Source organism: Schistocerca piceifrons, chromosome 2 (genome assembly GCF_021461385.2).
Source record: "Schistocerca piceifrons isolate TAMUIC-IGC-003096 chromosome 2, iqSchPice1.1, whole genome shotgun sequence".
Taxonomy (NCBI): domain Eukaryota; kingdom Metazoa; phylum Arthropoda; class Insecta; order Orthoptera; family Acrididae; genus Schistocerca; species Schistocerca piceifrons.
The window spans coordinates 57,926,359-57,945,081 of NC_060139.1; the positions used below are offsets into that span (position 1 = coordinate 57,926,359).

The 18,723-nt window shown below is 38.0% G+C and overlaps 1 protein-coding gene across 1 annotated transcript in view; it reads left to right on the forward strand.

Moving 5' to 3' along the window:
* Positions 1–412: 412 nt before the first annotated feature.
* LOC124776274 (protein ECT2) overlaps positions 413–18,723 on the forward strand; it is a 212,628-nt gene continuing 194,317 nt past the window's right edge. Inside the window, exons 1-2 of the mRNA XM_047251178.1 lie at positions 413–675; positions 2,713–2,789. Of these exons, the coding sequence (XP_047107134.1) occupies positions 633–675; positions 2,713–2,789 (120 nt within the window). The 5' untranslated portion in view covers positions 413–632. The remainder of the gene's footprint in view (positions 676–2,712; positions 2,790–18,723) is intronic.

An 18,723-nucleotide genomic window follows, 5' to 3' on the forward strand; every position in this document is an offset into this window, starting at 1 on the left:
AATCAGCAGGGGCTGCTTTTCTCTGTAAAAGTGGAACTTGCCTCGTTCCATATCCCTAAAGGTCGTCGATCATAAAAGAATTTACGGAGCACGATGTGAGAATGAATGTTCTGAAGCTCTTCGTAACAAGAGAAATATGTAAGAGCGCGGTCTCCAGAAGAAGCATAGAGTGATGCTTCTCAACCGTCTAGCAGTCGACTACTTTTGTGATAGCACCCACTTGTGGAGGACATTTTTATTTACAAAGCAATTACAGATTGTTTTTTTATGAAAATGGAAGGCAATTGATCTATGACTCATAAATGGGAGACGTCACTGATGCTAAACAGCCTCGTACGCTTTGAAGGTTGACTATGAGGTAATTTGTCTCTGAGAACAGTCACGTGATCAAATCAGCCAATCATGGAAGCGAAGTATTTGAATGGCACTGGAGTTTTGAGTTTGTTGTAAATGCGTGTGTGTGTGTGCGGAAAAAAAACAAAAAGCATTGGAATCATCTTTTGACTTTAGATCTATGTGTACAACATTTGTGACGATGAGACGTATAGTTTACATTAAGTTAAGGAATTCAGTGCATCAAAAGTTTTTTGAAAGAATAGGCATTTTGAAGATTGGCGTGCTGTTTTAACAAGATGGACGAGGCAGCCGTTTGTTTGGCCGACGTGAATTTTAGAGGTTAGTGAATTTTAAGAGTGAGCAGCGTAGAAACTTTACGTCTCTTTCATAACATACGGACATAAGCAAAGTATTCACAAAACTACTGATTGCAGCTTCTTTTTCGTATTAGCGTCAACTTAGTCGTAAGCTATGTGCAGCGATTCAGTAGCCTGTTCTCGAAAAATTATAGAAGGGCAAAAGTTGTGCTGTGAACTTATATTTTTTTGAGAAGTAAAGACCTTGTATGGTGGCTCAAACTCCATGTCGTCGTCTTGTCAGACTCACTTGTTTGTGGACTTGGATTCTAAATGTGACGTATGGTTTGACATTGGTTACGCCTACAGACGTTCCTGTTACAATCCATTTGTAGGCGTTAGATTTATGATGAAGAACACGAATTCAGTAGTGAAAATTACATATTTAATTTCCAACAGAACTGCACGAAGGATCAAAATATTTGTCCATGGAGTTCTGTTGCATCTTTTGTCTGCCAAGTCCCAGAGCAGCCACATAGATTTATAAGATAACTGTCATCTCATTAATGGTTTCAGGACAGTAAATGTACCATAACGGGTTAACAGCAGCATTCGTTAATTAAAAGTATGCACTTGTTTCGTGGTATGTTAATTGCGAGGAATGTGTAGCGGGTTAAAAAGTAGTGGACGCGTTTTTCTACAGAGTGAAACACAAGTATTTGTTGATTAAATTTATTTATGCAATGTAGAAGAGGGGGTTGTATCAAATTGCTTTATACACAACATAGCCTATTGTGACAGAGTTTCGTAAATTTCAAGATCTTGTATGATAAGCTGCTGTAACGTAATTTACTATTGCGGATTATGGCTGTTGCTTGTGTCTGTGAGGGGCGCACGACAGCAAACTAGCAGGAAGAACAGGGCTTATGTTCAAAATGGACAGTGGTGAGAATTCCACCTCATTAGCTTGTGAATTCATTCCTATTGTTTGTAATATTCCTAGTTCATGTTTCAATGGAGGTAAGGAAATGTAGTTACCACTAGCATGGTAAAGTTTTTTTTTTGTACCCATATATATGGCAAAATAAAGAACTTGTGAATCACTAGGTTGGCTTGAACACCAAGTTTATATGACTTAGTGTTGCTGAGGAGTAGGTCCTATTGAAGTAGTCTGTACTCCGCAAGTTATAAATTAGTGTGCTTTTAAATGTGGGTATCAAACTACAGTGAAACATTGGTCTTTCAGGTAACCAAAGCTCTTGCAGAAGTGCTATTTTAATTGTGAAAGAAATTACTTGGTGGAGAAGTGAAACTACACTGACGTGCTAAATGTTTTAAACTGCAGTTAATGTTAAACAAAATAAGTTGTACACACATAGTGCAAAATACAGTGTGTGTCATAGTCATTGTATTTTGAAAAAATGTGCAACTACAAGCACATGGCTTGAACCAAATTTCTGTTAGATTTTGTGTCCATACTGTCGTTCCTCTCTGCAGTCCCAAATTTTGATGTACTGCATTTTCTCCTATGGCTTAGTAACAGGGCTCATTTTAAAAATAGATGTAAGTTTAGTTGCAAGATTTGTTGGTGAAAGTCATGTTTTGGATCCCCCTCCTGCGTTTTTCAGTATGGCGTGAATGTAAACAGTAGGCTTTGCTACTGGTCAATTTGTTACCACAATTAGATTTTCTGCATTCACATTCATTGGCTTTGTGTAATCACATCCAAATTGACACCTTCCAACCTAACGTAGAATGAGGGCTGCTACGGATTAGTCTGTCACCACATCCAATACATCAGGAAGAGCCCAATACATAACTTACTTTCAGATATTATTATTTATTTTCATGTAGGCCTACACTTTCTTTAGTATCACAGATACATACTGTATTAGATTATAAACTGTTTTGGTAAGAAGTATATTCTAGTTCCAGCATTTATAAAAATGCATGTTTGGAAGCAGGCATTGAAATATTTTGTCTGAGTGTATGATATTTGGTGTTTAATTGATTCAAATTTAGTAAAAATTTAGTAACGTTAGAGCTTTCATGTAGATGTAAGATTTATCAATGGTTTCAGATCCTCTGACTGTCTGTACCAGAATCTGCTTAGTAGGAGATGTGAGAAAGGATTCCAAGACAACTGTTGCAGCAGAGGTAATATTTCAATATGTACAATAAAGATCTGAAATATATGTAAATCATATCTACCAATTAATAGTATAAGAATTAAAACAATTGCTAGTAACAGTGGGTGGCTGAAGTTAACTGTAAGGGTGGTGGCTGCCAGCACAGTTTTCAGATAAAGAGGAATATTCTATACTAGCCATTGGCTTTGACCAATGATGCAGGAAACATACTACAAGCATAAGTACCATGGTTGCTATGAACATCACACCAGTGTATTTTTTCATATGGCTTAAGCTACAGATCCGTCTGTCATCACAACTAGGTATTTTGTTTTCACATTCATTAGCTTCACCTACTCTCTACCAGATCATCTATCTACCTAGACCTTGGGCTAAGCTACAGATCAGTTTTGCCACAATCAGTGTTTTTTCTTTCACATTCAGTGGCTGGATCAATTAACCCCACCCCCTCCCCAAAAAGAAGGGGGGGGGGGGCTACCAGAAGGTGAAGTCACAGCAGCCATTAACATTATATCACGACTACTATCAAACATTCCTCTTGACCCCCAATTTTCCTGTAGTGCCCTTATAGGTTTACAGTACATCAGTATCGTGTAACCAAAGGGGTAATAAAACAAGCAACAGTGTGTTCTTTGCTGTAAAATTAAAAGCTTTCAATGTTTGCCAGTGTGTGTTCATTGCTCTCAGACATTTCTTGAAACAACGGCACAGTCAGAGATAGTGATTATTTTGAGACACAGACTATACTTCTGCTGTAGCTACTGGATGTTCTTGACTTCTTTTTGGATAAGCTGCACAGTCTAAGGTTATATTGTGATCAGAACATAGGACATAACTTTTTATTCATTATCACAAATTCAAAACACACTTGTCTGCTATTCTCACACTGGTTACTTACAACTGTTGACAAACCCCATTGTGCATAGTAATGCATCTTAACTGTCAACATGGAAAAGCAAGATAATGTAACATCACTGTTCCTATTCTTGATTGTAAGTACAGTTAATGATACATAGCCTATTCTGAAAATTATGACTCTTAGAGTTCCTGCCATTGATAACACTCACTTAAGGGGCATGGGTAACAATTTCTGTGGTGGTACCTGTGGTAATGCAAGTTATATGCAACTGTCTGTAGGTTTTTATAACATACAATTCTGCATTCTTCCTCATAAAAATTTACTAATTGTTCCTATCAGTTTAGTAACTTCATTTCCTTCAGCATCTTACTTAGCTAAATCTGTTCACTTTCTCTTGAACTTACTTCTATTGGACGTGTGTTGTTCTTTCATTGATGAAATTTGAACATCTTCAGTTGAATTTGTAAATGGGAACATTTGTTATCGTTATACTTACATCCTGCTGCCCATAGAAAATAAGGTATTGCTCATGTTTCATAATAAATTAATACAAGGAATTTTGGTTGTGGATTAACTGAAGTTAGGGAAATTACTGAACTCGAATTGTCAATTTGGACATGTAGAAATAAAGCGCAGCTGACGCTCTTGAATAGTACTTCTCATCCACCTTAGGCCATTTGACTTTTTTCTGAGTGAACCATCCACCTCTTTTTGCAGTGTTTCACACTACATCTTCTCAAGCACAGTTAAAACTATTTATTAGTCTTTCTGTCAAAATGCCAAGAACATAGTTTTTCCTATCAAGATTTTTCAGTTATTTCTTAAAGAAATTTCATTTAGCAGGTGAACAGATTTCTGTACATCGTCTTTACAAGTTTCAAAATTTTTTTAGTCTTTTGCAAATTCTTCACTATTGTTTACATACTAGGCTGAACTCGACCTCTCTTTCTCCTAGAGACATGAGTGATGCCTGGTCATATACGAGGGCATGCAGAAAAGTAATGCGTCTGAATTTTTATTCTGTTCTCAATATTGGTTGAGGTGTTACATGTCATAGTTTCTAACCACAGAAATCATGCTTCCAGTAGAAATACATAGAAGAATGGGAGCTGTGTGCAGATTGGCGATCTTTTACAGAAGCTCGAAATTTAGCATGGACTTCAATGTGAGATGCTTATAACAGTGTCCACAATGAAACTTCATTTCGAAACCTGGCAGAAAATCTAAAGAGGTTCTGGTCATATGTGAAGTATGTTAGCGGCAAGAAACAATCAATGCCTTCTCTGCACGATAGCAACGGAGATACTGTCAAAGACAGTGCTGCCAAAGCAGAGTTACTAACACAACCTTCCGAAATGCCTTCACAAAAGAAGACAAAGTAGATATTCCAGAATTCGAATCAAGGACAGCTGCCAACATGAGTAACGTAGAAATAAATATCATTGGAGTAGTGAAGCAACTGAAGTCACATAATAATTAGATTCATTTCAGAGTATGCTGATGCATTAGCTCCATACTTAACAATCATATACAGCCATTCACTCGATGAAAGATATGTACCCAAAGACTGGAAATCTGCACAGGTCATACCAATATTCAAGGAGGGTAGTAGGAGTAATCCACATAATTACAGGCCCATTTCATTAACGTCGATATGCAGCCGGATTCTGGAACATCTATTGGGTTTGAACATTATGAATTACCTCGAAGAAAACGGTCTATTGACACCGTCAACATGGGTTTAGAAAGCATCATTTTATGAAACACAACTAGCTCTTTATTTGCATGAAGTGTTGAGTGCTATTGACAAGGGATTTCAGATAGATTTCATATTTCTGGATTTCCAGAAGGCTTTTGACACTGTACCCCACTAACGGCTTATAGTGAAATTGTGTGCTTATGGAATATCGTCTCAGTTATGTGACTGGATTTGTGATGTCCTGTCACAGAGGCCACAGTTTGTAGTAATTGACGGAAAGTCATTGAGTAAAACAGAAGTGATTTATAGCATTCCCCAAGATAGTGTTATAGGCCCGTTGCTGTTCCTTATCTATATAAACCATTTGGGAGACAATCAGAGCAGCCATCTTAGGTTGTTTGCAGATGACGCTGTCATTTATCGACTAATAAAGTCATCAGAAGATCAAAACAAACTGCATAACAATTAAGAAAAGATATCCGAATGGTGCGAAAATTAGCAGTTGACCCTAAATAATGAAAAGTGTGAGGTCATCCACATGAGTGCTAAAAGGAATCCATTAAACTTCGATTACATGAAAAATCAGTCAAATATAAAGGCCATAAATTCAGCTAAATACCGAGGAATGGCAATTACGAACAACTTAAATTGGAAGGAACACATAGATAATGTTGTGGGGAAGGCAAACCAAAGACTGCGTTTTATTAGCAGGACACTTAGAAAATGTAACAGATCTACTAAGGAGGCTGCCTACACTATGCTTGTCCATCCTATTTTAGAATACTGCTGTGCAGTGTGGGATCCTTAGGACTGACGGAGGACATCGAAAAAGTTCATAGAAGGGCAGCACGTTTTGTATTATCGTGAAATATGGGAGAGAGTTTCACTGAAATGATACAGTATGTAGGCTGGACATCATTAAACGAAAGGTGTTTTTTGTTGCGATGGAATCTTCTCAAGAAATTCTAATCACCGACTTTCTCCTCCAAATGCACAAATATTTTGTTGACACCGACCTACATAGGGAGAAACGATCACCACGATAAAATAAAGGAACCAGAGCTTGTACAGAAAGATGTAGGTGTTCGTACTTTCCGTGCGCTATACGAGGTTGGAATAATAGAGAATTGTGAAGGTGGTCAATGGACCCTCTGCCAGGCACTTAAATGTGACATGCAGAGTATCCATGTAGATGCAGATGATTGTATTGACATCAGTAATATGTGACGTCTACATAAGTACTTGCAAGCCACTGTACGTGTGTGGTGATGGGGACCCTGCCCCACTACTAGTCATTTCCTTTCCTGCTCCCCTTACAGGTAGAGCAAGGGAAAAATTACAGTATAGATGCCTCCATATGAGCCCCAATTTCCATTGTCTCACCTTTGTTGTTGGTGTGTGAAATGAGTGTTAGTGGCAGTAGAATTGTTCTGTAGTCAGCTACAAACGGCAGTTCTCTAAATATTCTCAGTAGTCTTCCTTGAAAAGAACATACAGCTTTCCCTCCAGAGATTTCCATTAGAGTTCCCGAAGCATCTCCGTAAGGGGGAACATGGGAAAAATAGATGTGTTTCCATAATCTAACAGTTTTTGGTGTTCGAAAGATATTAGAAGCGAGGAATTTTTCAAATTTTTTTCTCAAAAAATTTGATCATGGTATTGTTGCAAATCTTCGCAACTCAGGGAACACTTTCACAAAAATTACTTTACTTAAAACTTTCATATTGTGGTAGGTAATTCTTAATAATCAGATAAGCAGATGTATGGAACAGTTTTTTTAATATCGGTTTTAGAGCTCTTACAATTTATTTTTAAAAAATTATGTGTATCAAACAAAGCAATTTCAGTTTCACAGAAAAGTAAATAATTTTGACAGAAATACACTTAGGAAAAAAAAGTTTGTACCACAGGAAGTTGTGTTATACTATGAACAAAGTCTGCTGAAATTTCTCTTTTGTCTCCAATGGTTCAGGGGAAAATGTTCCTTATAAACTGAAAAATGAAAGTTCCGGGAAATGCACATAAAAGATTTTGCAAGGATTTACACCATAAACTAGTACCTTAATATTGACCGTAACCATACATTTGGTCTTCTTGCTCTTCATGTATGTGCTCTTTATTTGATGTTTCTGGTGTGCCCTTTTGGCTATATCCTTAACAGACAGTTCAGAATGTACAGCATACGCAGTATCTATCTAGTTCAGTAGCTTCTCGGTCAAGCAACCTGCAACAAATCCTAGCCCAGTAAGGGTCCTTATTCTTCCAATGTTACCATCATTAAACATGCATCGTATGTGGCAGTATTAACAGTAGATGAGCTAAATATTGTTTTTGGGTGTCTCTTCCAAATGACTGTTGAAGTTAGCATTTGGGTTTTGTGTTCCACCATGGGAACATTTCTTTAACAAATCTGGATGAGCTAGAAACTGGAATGTTGGCTTTATGGTGTTTAAAACTGCTTCAGGTATGTGAATAGGTTTTGTTTTCTGCTTTTGCCTGCTTATATTTGCACCAGGATACACCACACAATTAAAGTACATGCCTCTCATAAGTGGACAACTTGTTGAAAAAATATTGCCCGTACTGCCTTCAGCATTGTCTTCAAATCTCCAGTGTTTTGCCTTATTGCCTTACCATAACATATTTGCAAATTGTGGATATCTTTGTCAGTCAGGTGCTGTGGCCCACCCAGTCGCTTTTCATCTTTGAGTTTTACACCTTTTTGTTCTCGTTTCGGATGTCTCCTGCCCATCCTCCTCTGAATGTGCCCCACACACTCTAGCTTTTCAGTGTTGCATCCATTTCCATATGGCTTGCTTTCTACAGCAGATTTGAAAGCACTAGAATTTCCATCACCAAGATATTTCACATATCTAACTCATTTCACTCCGATCAATTATTAATTTCATTCCTGCAGGCTCCACGCCATCTCTAGAACCATCATAATTCTTGCTGAAAATTATTTTGTGTTTTCCCATTCTCTCTCCCTCCTTATTGTCTAACGTGTTTCTCTGTGCACAAATAGAGCAACATTTTGGACATCACCTGCAAATCCAAAACTTTTCCTGTGCCAACACTTATAACTGATGAAACACCATGTAAGGGGGTGTGGCCCTTTTCATCCAAGTGCTAGCACATGAAACACATAGATCTATAGAAGGTAAAGGGTCATTTACATCTGTCTGAATGTCTTTGTTAAATAAAACTGCCTTTTTCATGCTGCTGACAAACTGCTATTGCATTCTGTTTCCAAGGCATTCAAAAGATGATTGTTTAGTGTTGAGTACAAGGGAGTCGGAGATGGCATATTCATTATTGCACAAAACAAATTGCTACCTTCCCTTCCAACACTAACACATCTCATCCCATAGCAGAATCTTATGTTGGCTTCATATACCCAATTCTTAGCAGTTGATGTTTTGAATTGAATGTCAGTTTGGCAGTTGTCACAAAACAAGTGCATAATACACACAATACCATCTCTCTCATTGCTGTCATATAATCTTTAAGATTTATTGCCACAGTTACCACATGCACGCGAATTTCTAATAATAGAATACACAATTTCTAAATCAATTATCCTAAAACCACTATTCACTTTGTCTTTAGTGGACTGAAACTCTAAACCAGTTCCAAGTTTCTTCTGTGAACTTAACGTTGTAAAATTCCTGGGAATTTAAAATCGAAGAAAAATTCCCAAAATGCATAAATTCCAGGGAATTTATGATTAAGTAGCAAGATAGCTCAAAAAACTCTTAATAAGTAAAAGCAGTAATTATTATGTTAAATCAAATTAAAAAACTGAAATATATTTTAAGATAAAATTATAATTAAATAAAATACCTGGAAATTTACTATTTTAAAAATGAAATTGCTCAAATTAATAGGTCAGTGTGGTAATTGTGTGATTTAAAAAAAAAAAAAAACACGAACACACTTATTTGTTCAAAAATATTATAATTGAATAAAAACATCAGAAAAATAACCAAAATGTAAAATGTTATAGTTGTTGTTAGAAATAAACACGGTTTTTGTTTTCAATGTTTTAAATATCAAAGAATTAGCCCTAGAATTGCCAAGTGTCGAAATTTACGACTTATATTTCCTAGAACTGCCAATGTCAAAGTAACCAACCTTCAGAAAAACTGAGTTATTGATATGCCATCTAGTGAGAAACTAAAGTTACTAAAATGCATAGGGAAGTTTGTTTGTTTAATTTGTTAAGTTTTCTGTTGATGTTAGATATTTTAGGCTATAAAGTTTATTTTAGACACATGTGAATTTTGTAAACATTAGTCATTAAATAGCATTTTGGGAAAAATTATGTGAATAAACTGGCTGAGATTTATGATTTATTTGAAAATACAAGTGATGTTATTGACATAAAACATGGTAAAATATTAGTTAAAAATCCTAAAAGTGAAAGTGTTAGCGATATTTAGGAAAATAAATGTATAAATCATAATTCATCGCAGGAAATGAGGTGTCTTTGAATTCTGACAGTGAAACACCTCTGGTCATTCGTTTGGAAATATTAAAATATACTACAGATGATGGCCGGTTGAGAATTACACCTCCAGAGAAATACTTTGTAAGTCTAGATTTCATTCAGAGAAATGTGGGGTTTCAACTCTTGCCTAAAAATAGTAGGCCTAGTGAATATTTTAAATTATTTTTTCCTCCAGACTTATGTTAAATGATGTTTCACATGAAATTTGCAAGGAAATTAATACATGGAATGATAAATCTTGGATTAAAATGTGTGAATTTACCTAGTTAACGTAGTTTTAAGGTTCTTTAACTGTTAATAAGTGTTAAAACATTCAAAATCTTAAAATTTTCATAAATTCCTAATTTTTGGGAGTCTTCCCGGGCCAAAGAAATATTCCAAACAATATTCTCATTTTGTAAGTTCCCTTCCACTGGGAATGCACACAGCTCACACCATTATATGAACTGCTCATGGTCTCTTCACAATTATCTTCTGCTGAATTACATCGCCTCACTTATAGAAACTGTTTATTCACACGTAAATGGCGAGCTTTAGCCACTTTCTTAAACACTTTACCACTATATCTTGGCATTTTAAATGGTAAATCATAAAAAATAGCTTGAACACAGTTGTAATTCTCACACTAACAGCAGAACTGAAATGTTTATATTTCTGCACCACAGTCAATAACCTGCCAAAAATAGCTAGCGGTGGTCTGTTCTCTTCCAAAGCTTTTATGACAGCAGGAAGTAATAAAACATTGCAAACAAGAAGAGTGTCATTTAGAAAAGTGGGTGTGGCGCTGTGCAGTGATTGAAACAAGACAGCTTTTCTATCATTTGTAGTTTGAATTAATCTGTGAAAATTGGAGACATTATTTCAAACAAGCTACAGAAGTATCTGGTGGCAATTTTTTGATCAATTTTACCTACATCCCCCTTTAATACTTACTTGTTGTTCAAACCTACCATAGCAGGTCTACCAGCCTGACTCTGAATTGCTTCGATGTCTTCCTTCAGTCCAACCTGGTACAAATCCTAAACACTTGGCAGTACTCTAGAATGGATTGCACTAGTGTCCTATATGTAGTCTCCTTTACAGATGAACCAAACTTCCCTAAAATTCTTCCAGTAAACTGAGGTCGACCATTTGCCTACTACAATCCTTAGGTGCTCATTCCATTTCATATAGCTTTGCAACATTACACCTAGATATTTAACCGACATGATCGTGTTGAGCAGCACACTACTAATGATGCATTAACTTACATTTTTCTACATTTAGAGCCATGTGTCATTCTTAACGCTAACTAGAAATTTTCTGTCTCGTCTTGTATTGTCGTGCAGTCACTCGCTTTGGACACCTTCCCGTACACCCAGCATCATCAGTAAACAACTGCAGGCTTTGCTGTGCACCCTGTCCACCACAAACATTTATGTATATAGAAAACAATAGTGGTCCTGTCACACTTCCCTGGGGGTACTCCTGACAATACCCGTGTCTTTAGTGTACACTCGCGACTGAGAATGACGTTGGGTTCTCTTACTTAAGAAGTCATGAACCTATTCCATATGCTCGTACCTTCATTGTTCTTGTTTGTAATGAAGGAAACAGTGATGCTAACCTCGATGTGTGTGGCAGAACTTGGAATGGACAATAACATACGGCAGCTGATGACTCGTTGGAATTCGGTTGATGAACATATCAGACAATTATCAGATAACACAGGCATAACTCTCAGGTAAGTGTGACATATCATGAGAGCATGTATAGGCCATCATTGCAGAACTGTGGTACAGAAAACTGTGTGCACTGTGGGTGCATCAAATACTCTCTCGTAACATGAAACAGATGAGATTGGACATCTGTCATCAATTTATTTGGTGTTTTGAGTGTGAAGGTGATGGGCTTTTTAACAACAGCGTGACAAGTGATGGTAGCTTCACCGTTTTGACCCTGAAAACAAGAGAGCATTAGTGTTCTGCCGCAAAGGATCACCGAGACCAAAAAAATTGAAGAGGTGAAGGAATGCTCACCATGTTCTAGGATATACTTTATGCCTAAAGGCGCAACTGTAAAGTCTGCGAGGTACTGGAGACCCTCAGAAAACTGAAAGCATGAACTGAAAGAGTTTGACCACACGTGGAGCACCTATTCTGTCAGCATGACATGCCAGATCACACGAGAGTGCTGTAACAATTACACTGTGGGTTCACTGTCATCGCTCACCCTCCAAACTTGGCCCCAACTGATTTTAATCTGTTCCCAAAACTTTTAAGAACACCTTCAAGGAATTCACTTTGATAGTGGTGAAGCGGCACAAGTGGAGGTGCAGTTGTGGCTCCATCAACAAAATCGAACATTGTACTGAGGCTGTAACAACAAACTGGTCTCTAATTGGGAGAAATGTTTGTTGCCAGGGTGACTAGGTGGGGAATAAAGATGTAGAATGGTAATAAAGTTTGTTTTATTTATAAAGATTTAAGAGTTTCCACACAAATTCGGAGGCTTCACTTTTCAGCATGCCCTCTTATTACTGGATTCTTTCTTGTTCTTCAAATCTTCCAAGGATATCTTAGTGCTGTCACTGATTTGACCTATTCATCTTAGCCTCCACTTTCCTTTTCACCTTAAACCCTCTGTTTTACCATGCAAATACAGAAGACTCAACTGATTTTTGTACTTTCATATGCTAAAATCTGCAAAAGACCTATACAGACATATGTCTTTTTCTTTTACTGCCCATGAAACCGTTTGGATCCTTATCCGAACCCACATTTCAAAATAATTGGTTTTCTTCTTTGCCCGTGTCTCACATTAGTACAAAATTACTATAGAGATTTTACCTTTTTTATTTTCATTAATTAGTTGCAGCAGTTTTTTCGTACCATGCTTTTATTTCTTCAGTATGTGAATTGCTTTTTGAATCATAAATCCTGACTTCTTTAATGATTTTTCTGTCCATCACTAAATTAGTTTTCATTCGTGTCAGAATTTTTTTTCTTTCAATCTTTTTCCCTTCTCATGTGCTGTCTAGCATATTTCTAGTACGAATTTCAAATCAGTTGAATCAGGTGCTCTGTACTCCCACTGACCTTAATACTTTGCACCTGTTCGAGTGAGATACACAGTCAAATGCTTTTCTGTGTTCTACATAGTATTATGAATAGGCCTCATTTGTATTCTCCAGCTTTCACCATCATCCATCTTAGGTTTGTTGTTTGGGTCCTGATTTCTCTTCCATGGTTGTTCTTTGGCAACACACTGTCCATGTTCGGTTGTATTTGGATCTGAGTAATTTTCTCTGTTCTCTCATTGTCACACTTTCTTGGCTTCTCTTTCTTAAAATTTGACATTTAGATTGTCTCTCTCTAAGCCAGGTGTGTGCGTTCCAACTCTTCTTTTCCTGTGATAGTTACAAAATTGTATCATTTCCTGTAGTGTCTGGTAGTACTGTTTGAGGAGCATTAGTTTCTGGTTCAGTTTTCAGAGGAAATGTTCAGACCTTCTTTGCAAGATGGATGTCGATATCACCTGCAATGAAACCAGAGGCATCATAGTTTATTCACCATAGGTTAAAGTCACTTCCAAGTAATACTGGATGATCAGGGTGATTTGTGCAACTGAGCAAAGCCTTGTTTCAATGATTCTACAACTGTTATTGTAAAAACAAGTGGCCAGCAAAACATATAGTAATTAGTTCTTCTTGGCCAGTTACTCGTGTCCAGATATCTTCACAGTCAGACTCATTAACAGATCTTTGCCAGATATACAGGGTTATTACAAATGATTGAAGCGATTTCACAGCTCTACAATAACTTTATTATTTGAGATATTTTCACAATGCTTTGCACACACATACAAAAACTCAAAAAGTTTTTTAGGCATTCACAAATGTTCGATATGTGCCCCTTTAGTGATTCGGCAGACATCAAGCCGATAATCAAGTTCCTCCCACACTCGACGCAGCATGTCCCCATCAATGAGTTCGAAACCATCGTTGATGCGAGCTCGCAGTTCTGGCACGTTTCTTGGTAGAGGAGGTTTAAACACTGATTCTTTCACATAACCCCACAGAAAGAAATCGCATGGGGTTAAGTCGGGAGAGCGTGGAGGCCATGACATGAATTGCTGATCATGATCTCCACGACGACCGATCCATCGGTTTTCCAATCTCCTGTTTAAGAAATGCGGAACATCATGATGGAAGTGCGGTGGAGCACCATCCTGTTGAAAGATGAAGTTGGCGCTGTCGGTCTCCAGTTGTGGCATGAGCCAATTTTCCAACATGTCCAGATACACGTGTTCAACCGTTTCTTCGCTCACTGCAGGCAGATCCGTTGATTTCCGCTTACAGAGGCATCCAGAGGCTTTAAACTGCGCATACAATTGCCGAATGGAGTAAGCAGTTGGTGGATCTTTGTTGAACTTCGTCCTGAAGTTGCACTGTTATGACTGACTGATTTGAGTGCATTTCAAGCACGACATACGCTTTCTCGGCTCCTGTCACCATTTTGTCTCACTGCGCTCTCGAGCGCTCTGGCGGCACAAACCTGAAGTGCGGCTTCAGCCGAACAAAACTTTATGAGTTTTTTTACGTATCTGTAGTGTGTCGTGACCATACGTCAATGAATGGAGCTACAGTGAATTTATGAAATCGCTTTAGTCATTTGTAATAGCCCTGTATGTGTGTGCAGAGTACACTGAGGCGACAAGTCATGGGATACCTCTTACTATTGTGTCGGACCTCCTTTTGCCTGGCGTAGTGCTGCAGTTCAACACGGCGTGGACTCGGCAAGTTATTGGAAATCGCATACAGAAACATTGAGCCATGCTGCATTTGTAGGCATCCATAGTTGTGAAAGTGTTGCCAGTGCGTGAACTGACCTCTCGATTTTGTCTCATAAATGTTTGGTGAGAGTCATATCAAACAATCTGTGCGGCCAAATCATTCGTGTGGATTATCCAAAATGTTCTTGAAACAAATTGCGTACAGCTGTCCTGGTGACATGGCGCACTATTATCTATAAGAATTCCACCAGTGTTTGGGAACATAAAGCCCATGAATGGCTGCAAATGGTTTCCAGTTAGCTGAACATAACCATTTCCAGTCAATGATCAGCACAGTTGGACCAGAGGGCCCAGTCCTTTCCCTGTAAACACAGCTCCACACCATTATGGAGCCACGACCAGGTGGCACAGTGCCTTATTGGCAACTTGGGCCAATGGCTTCATGGGGTCTGCGCCACACTCGAACCCTAGTATCAGCTCTTACCAACTGAAATCAGGACTCATCTGACCAGGCCACAGTTTTTCAGTCATCTAGGGTCCAACCAATATGGTCGTGAGCCCAGAAGTGACACTGCAAGTGACATTGTGCTGTCAGCAAAGATACTTGTTGCTCGAATGCTGCCATAGGCCATTAACATTAAATTTTGCTGCACTGTCCTAATGGATACATTCGTTGTTCGTCAGACAATTATTTCTGCAGTTATTTCATGCAGTGTTGCTTGTCTGGCAGCTCTATACAAATACCACTGCTCTGTTGTTAAGAGAAGGCTGTTGGCCACTTGGTCTTTCGGTCATACATTAACTTGATAAATGAGTGAATCGTCTATTGAGTTATTGTTGATCACTCTAGCATTGAAGGCTTAAATACTGAATTCTGTTTTTCTGAAAATCTTTCACTGAGGGATATCACTCTGCAGTTTCTTCTTTTAATTCACACAAGTGCTAAAATGACTAATATTGAGGTAAGTGATTGCAAAATGGAAACTCATCCCTGGGTGTTTTTGCATTAATTATGTGAGTATACTTGATCCTCTTCCCACAGCTGTTTATCCTAGATCAGTGCTGTGACAAACTGTTTCAAGTGATTGGGAAGATTTACAGAGTATTTTCATTTTCAGGGAGGCTTATTGTACAGATGCACATAACTACAGGCTTATATCGCTAATGTGAATTTGTTGTAGAATTGTGTAATAGAGCTCGCACAAGATTCATGATCTGTCCACAGAAATGTTCTCATTCTCATAACTGAGCCAGTTCTAAAAGGGTGGGCAACTCATTGCCTGTTACCTACTGAGCTCCAGCTGTTACAATGATACATTCTCTAACCACCTTGGGTACACTGCTCGAATGGAGGTGTACACATATCATCATGGACATTATGTAACATTTTGCAAATAATTTTAAAGAAATTATTTGGTTAAAAAAATGATCCTCACACATCTCATAGCCTCATTCATCAGCTTCACGAAGAACTGCCCATAATTTCATTAATTGTTGTAGTTGTTATGATGCTTTTTTTTACGAGGAGTGTTTTTTGAGTAGTACCGTTTTTCCACACCGCGGCCGCAGCGCTGCGGTCAGCGTTCTGCGCATGCGCACTGGGTACCTACATCTGTTGTCTACGCACTGATGCCGTTACAGTCTGATTCTTCCTTGTTTACGTTGTGTACTGAGTGTTTAAGATGCCTCCAATAATCGTGAGTCCTACTGACTGTGAAGTATGGACTGTTATAAGATTTCATCATGAGATCTGTGCAGTTTATGGAGAAAACATTATGAGTGATGGAATGATAAGAAAGTGGGTGAGAGCATTTAAAGATGGCTGCACAAATGTGCATGATGAACAACGGAGTTGGCGTCCTTCGGTCATTAATGAAAGTTTGATGCAGGAAGTGGACAATAAGGTGAGAGAAAACAGGTGCTTTACGATTTCCTCCTTGCAGGATGACTTTCCTAATGTTTCTCGTAGTTTTTTGTATGGCGTTGTGACCGAGCACTTGAATTACCGAAAATTGTGCGCACGTTGGGTACAAAAAATGTTGACGGATGTGCACAAAACCAAACATTTAGTCAGTGCATTGACTTCCATTGAGCGGTACCACGACGACGGTGATGATTTCTTAAGCCAAATGGTTATGGGCGATGAAATATGGGTGGGCTACGTCACACCAGAATCAAAGCAACAGTCCATTGAGTGGTGGCATTCAGATTCACTCAGAAAAGTGAAATTTAAGCAAACAATTTCTGCCCGGAAAATCGTGCACAGTTTTTGGGACAGAAAAGGAGTATTGCTTGTGGAATTTCTGGCTCATAATGAGACAATCAGTGCAGCAGCTTACTGTAAGACATTGCACAATCTGCGCCATTCAGTTCAGAACAAAAGACGTGGCAAGTTGAGCAAGGACATCATTTTGCTGCAAGACATTGCCCGTCCACATGTGGCGAATCAGACCAAAGATCTCATCACATCTTTCGGATGGGAAACTCTAGATCATCGTCCGTACAGCCCCGATCTTGTGCCCAGTGACTAACATCTGTTCCTGCACTTGAAGAAACACCTGGGCAGTCAGAATCTTTAAGACAATGACAAAGTCAAAACAGTGGCGATGCAGTGGTTAACAAGTCAGGCAGCAGACTTCTATGAGGAGGGTATTCAAAAACTGGTACAACATTGTGACAAGTGCCTCAGTATTGATGGAAATTATGTAGAAAAGTAGATTAAGGTACAGGCTTTCATGTAAAAATAAAATTATTGAGATATCTTAGCACGTCTTTTTTTTTTAAATTTCTAAATGGTACTTACTTTAAAAACACTCCTCATATATTTAGTAAGGTACTGTGCGAAACTCAAATAGTTAGCAACGAAAAATAGGGATTGCTATAAGCTGGTGTTCAGTATGTGTTAGATCACATATTGCTGTGTATGAAATGGAGCTAACGTACTGAAATATTCTTTAAACTTAATACGACATCGATACCTATCGCCAGTCTTGAGAAAATGGACTATTTATAGTGGACTCAGTTCCACAAACGATAGAGCGGAAGTGAAATATTCATAATTTTGTTTATATATCGTAAACAGTTTGAGATGCTGAAATGAATTTTTGGCAAATGATAGCATAAAAATAGAGTATTTTACCGCATAGCTAACGAGCAGAACTTTCTTATCTGTTGTGATCTACAAGTGACACAGATTTTTTTCAATGAAATAACATAATTCATTTAAGAGCCATCGATAGCTGGTGAAATTAGAATTAGTGTGGTTTTGGAACTACATAAATGAAGGAATCACATTTTTGTTTTTGTACTGAGTGTGAGCATTTTGTAAGCTATTGGCTTCACTCGTTCTCAGTTGTTTGATTAATAGTAGGTATTCAGGATTCTGTCGCAAATGCAGCTGCATGTTAATTTGGTGAAACATGGCGCAGAGAGAGAGTCAGAGAGAGAGAGAGAGAGAGAGAGAGAGAGAGAGAGAGAGAGAGAGAAGGTGTAAAAGATAGGCAGAAATAAAAAAAACTATCTCTGTTGCAATTCCAACAAAATACTGTACCCACTGTGTTAATATGAGGTATGGCTATGAAAAAACAGTACTGAGCTCTCACAGAGTAAATGCTTGTCCACCAAAGATAAACGAGCAATAGCTGCGAAGCATGAAGCCTTCTCAATCGAATTAGGCATCTGTTGTCTTTAGACAAAACACTGTGGCTGTGGCCTTTGGTTGTGGGGGAGCTGTTATTTTATTTTGCCAGAATAATGGGAAGTATAATACTAGAGCAATGAATTGTGCTAAAGTTTCAGCATTGAAAACTTAGGAAAATATAAGAAAATAGGTAATCTGATTTGATCTGACTGTCGGTTGAGTTTGATTGATTGCTGAAACTGTAGGAATTGACAAAGAATGCGTAAGGCAAATTTTACATATTTAAGTTGAGAGAAGTGTGTGTGAAACAGGTGCCAAAAAAATCCACAATCAAACAAAAGAAAACTTGTAAAAATGTTTGTATTGACACTTTGAATGCCACTGAAAATGATCCTAAGTTCCTGGAAAGAGTGGTAACGTGGGACAGATCTTAGTTTTTCACTTATGATCCAGAAACTAA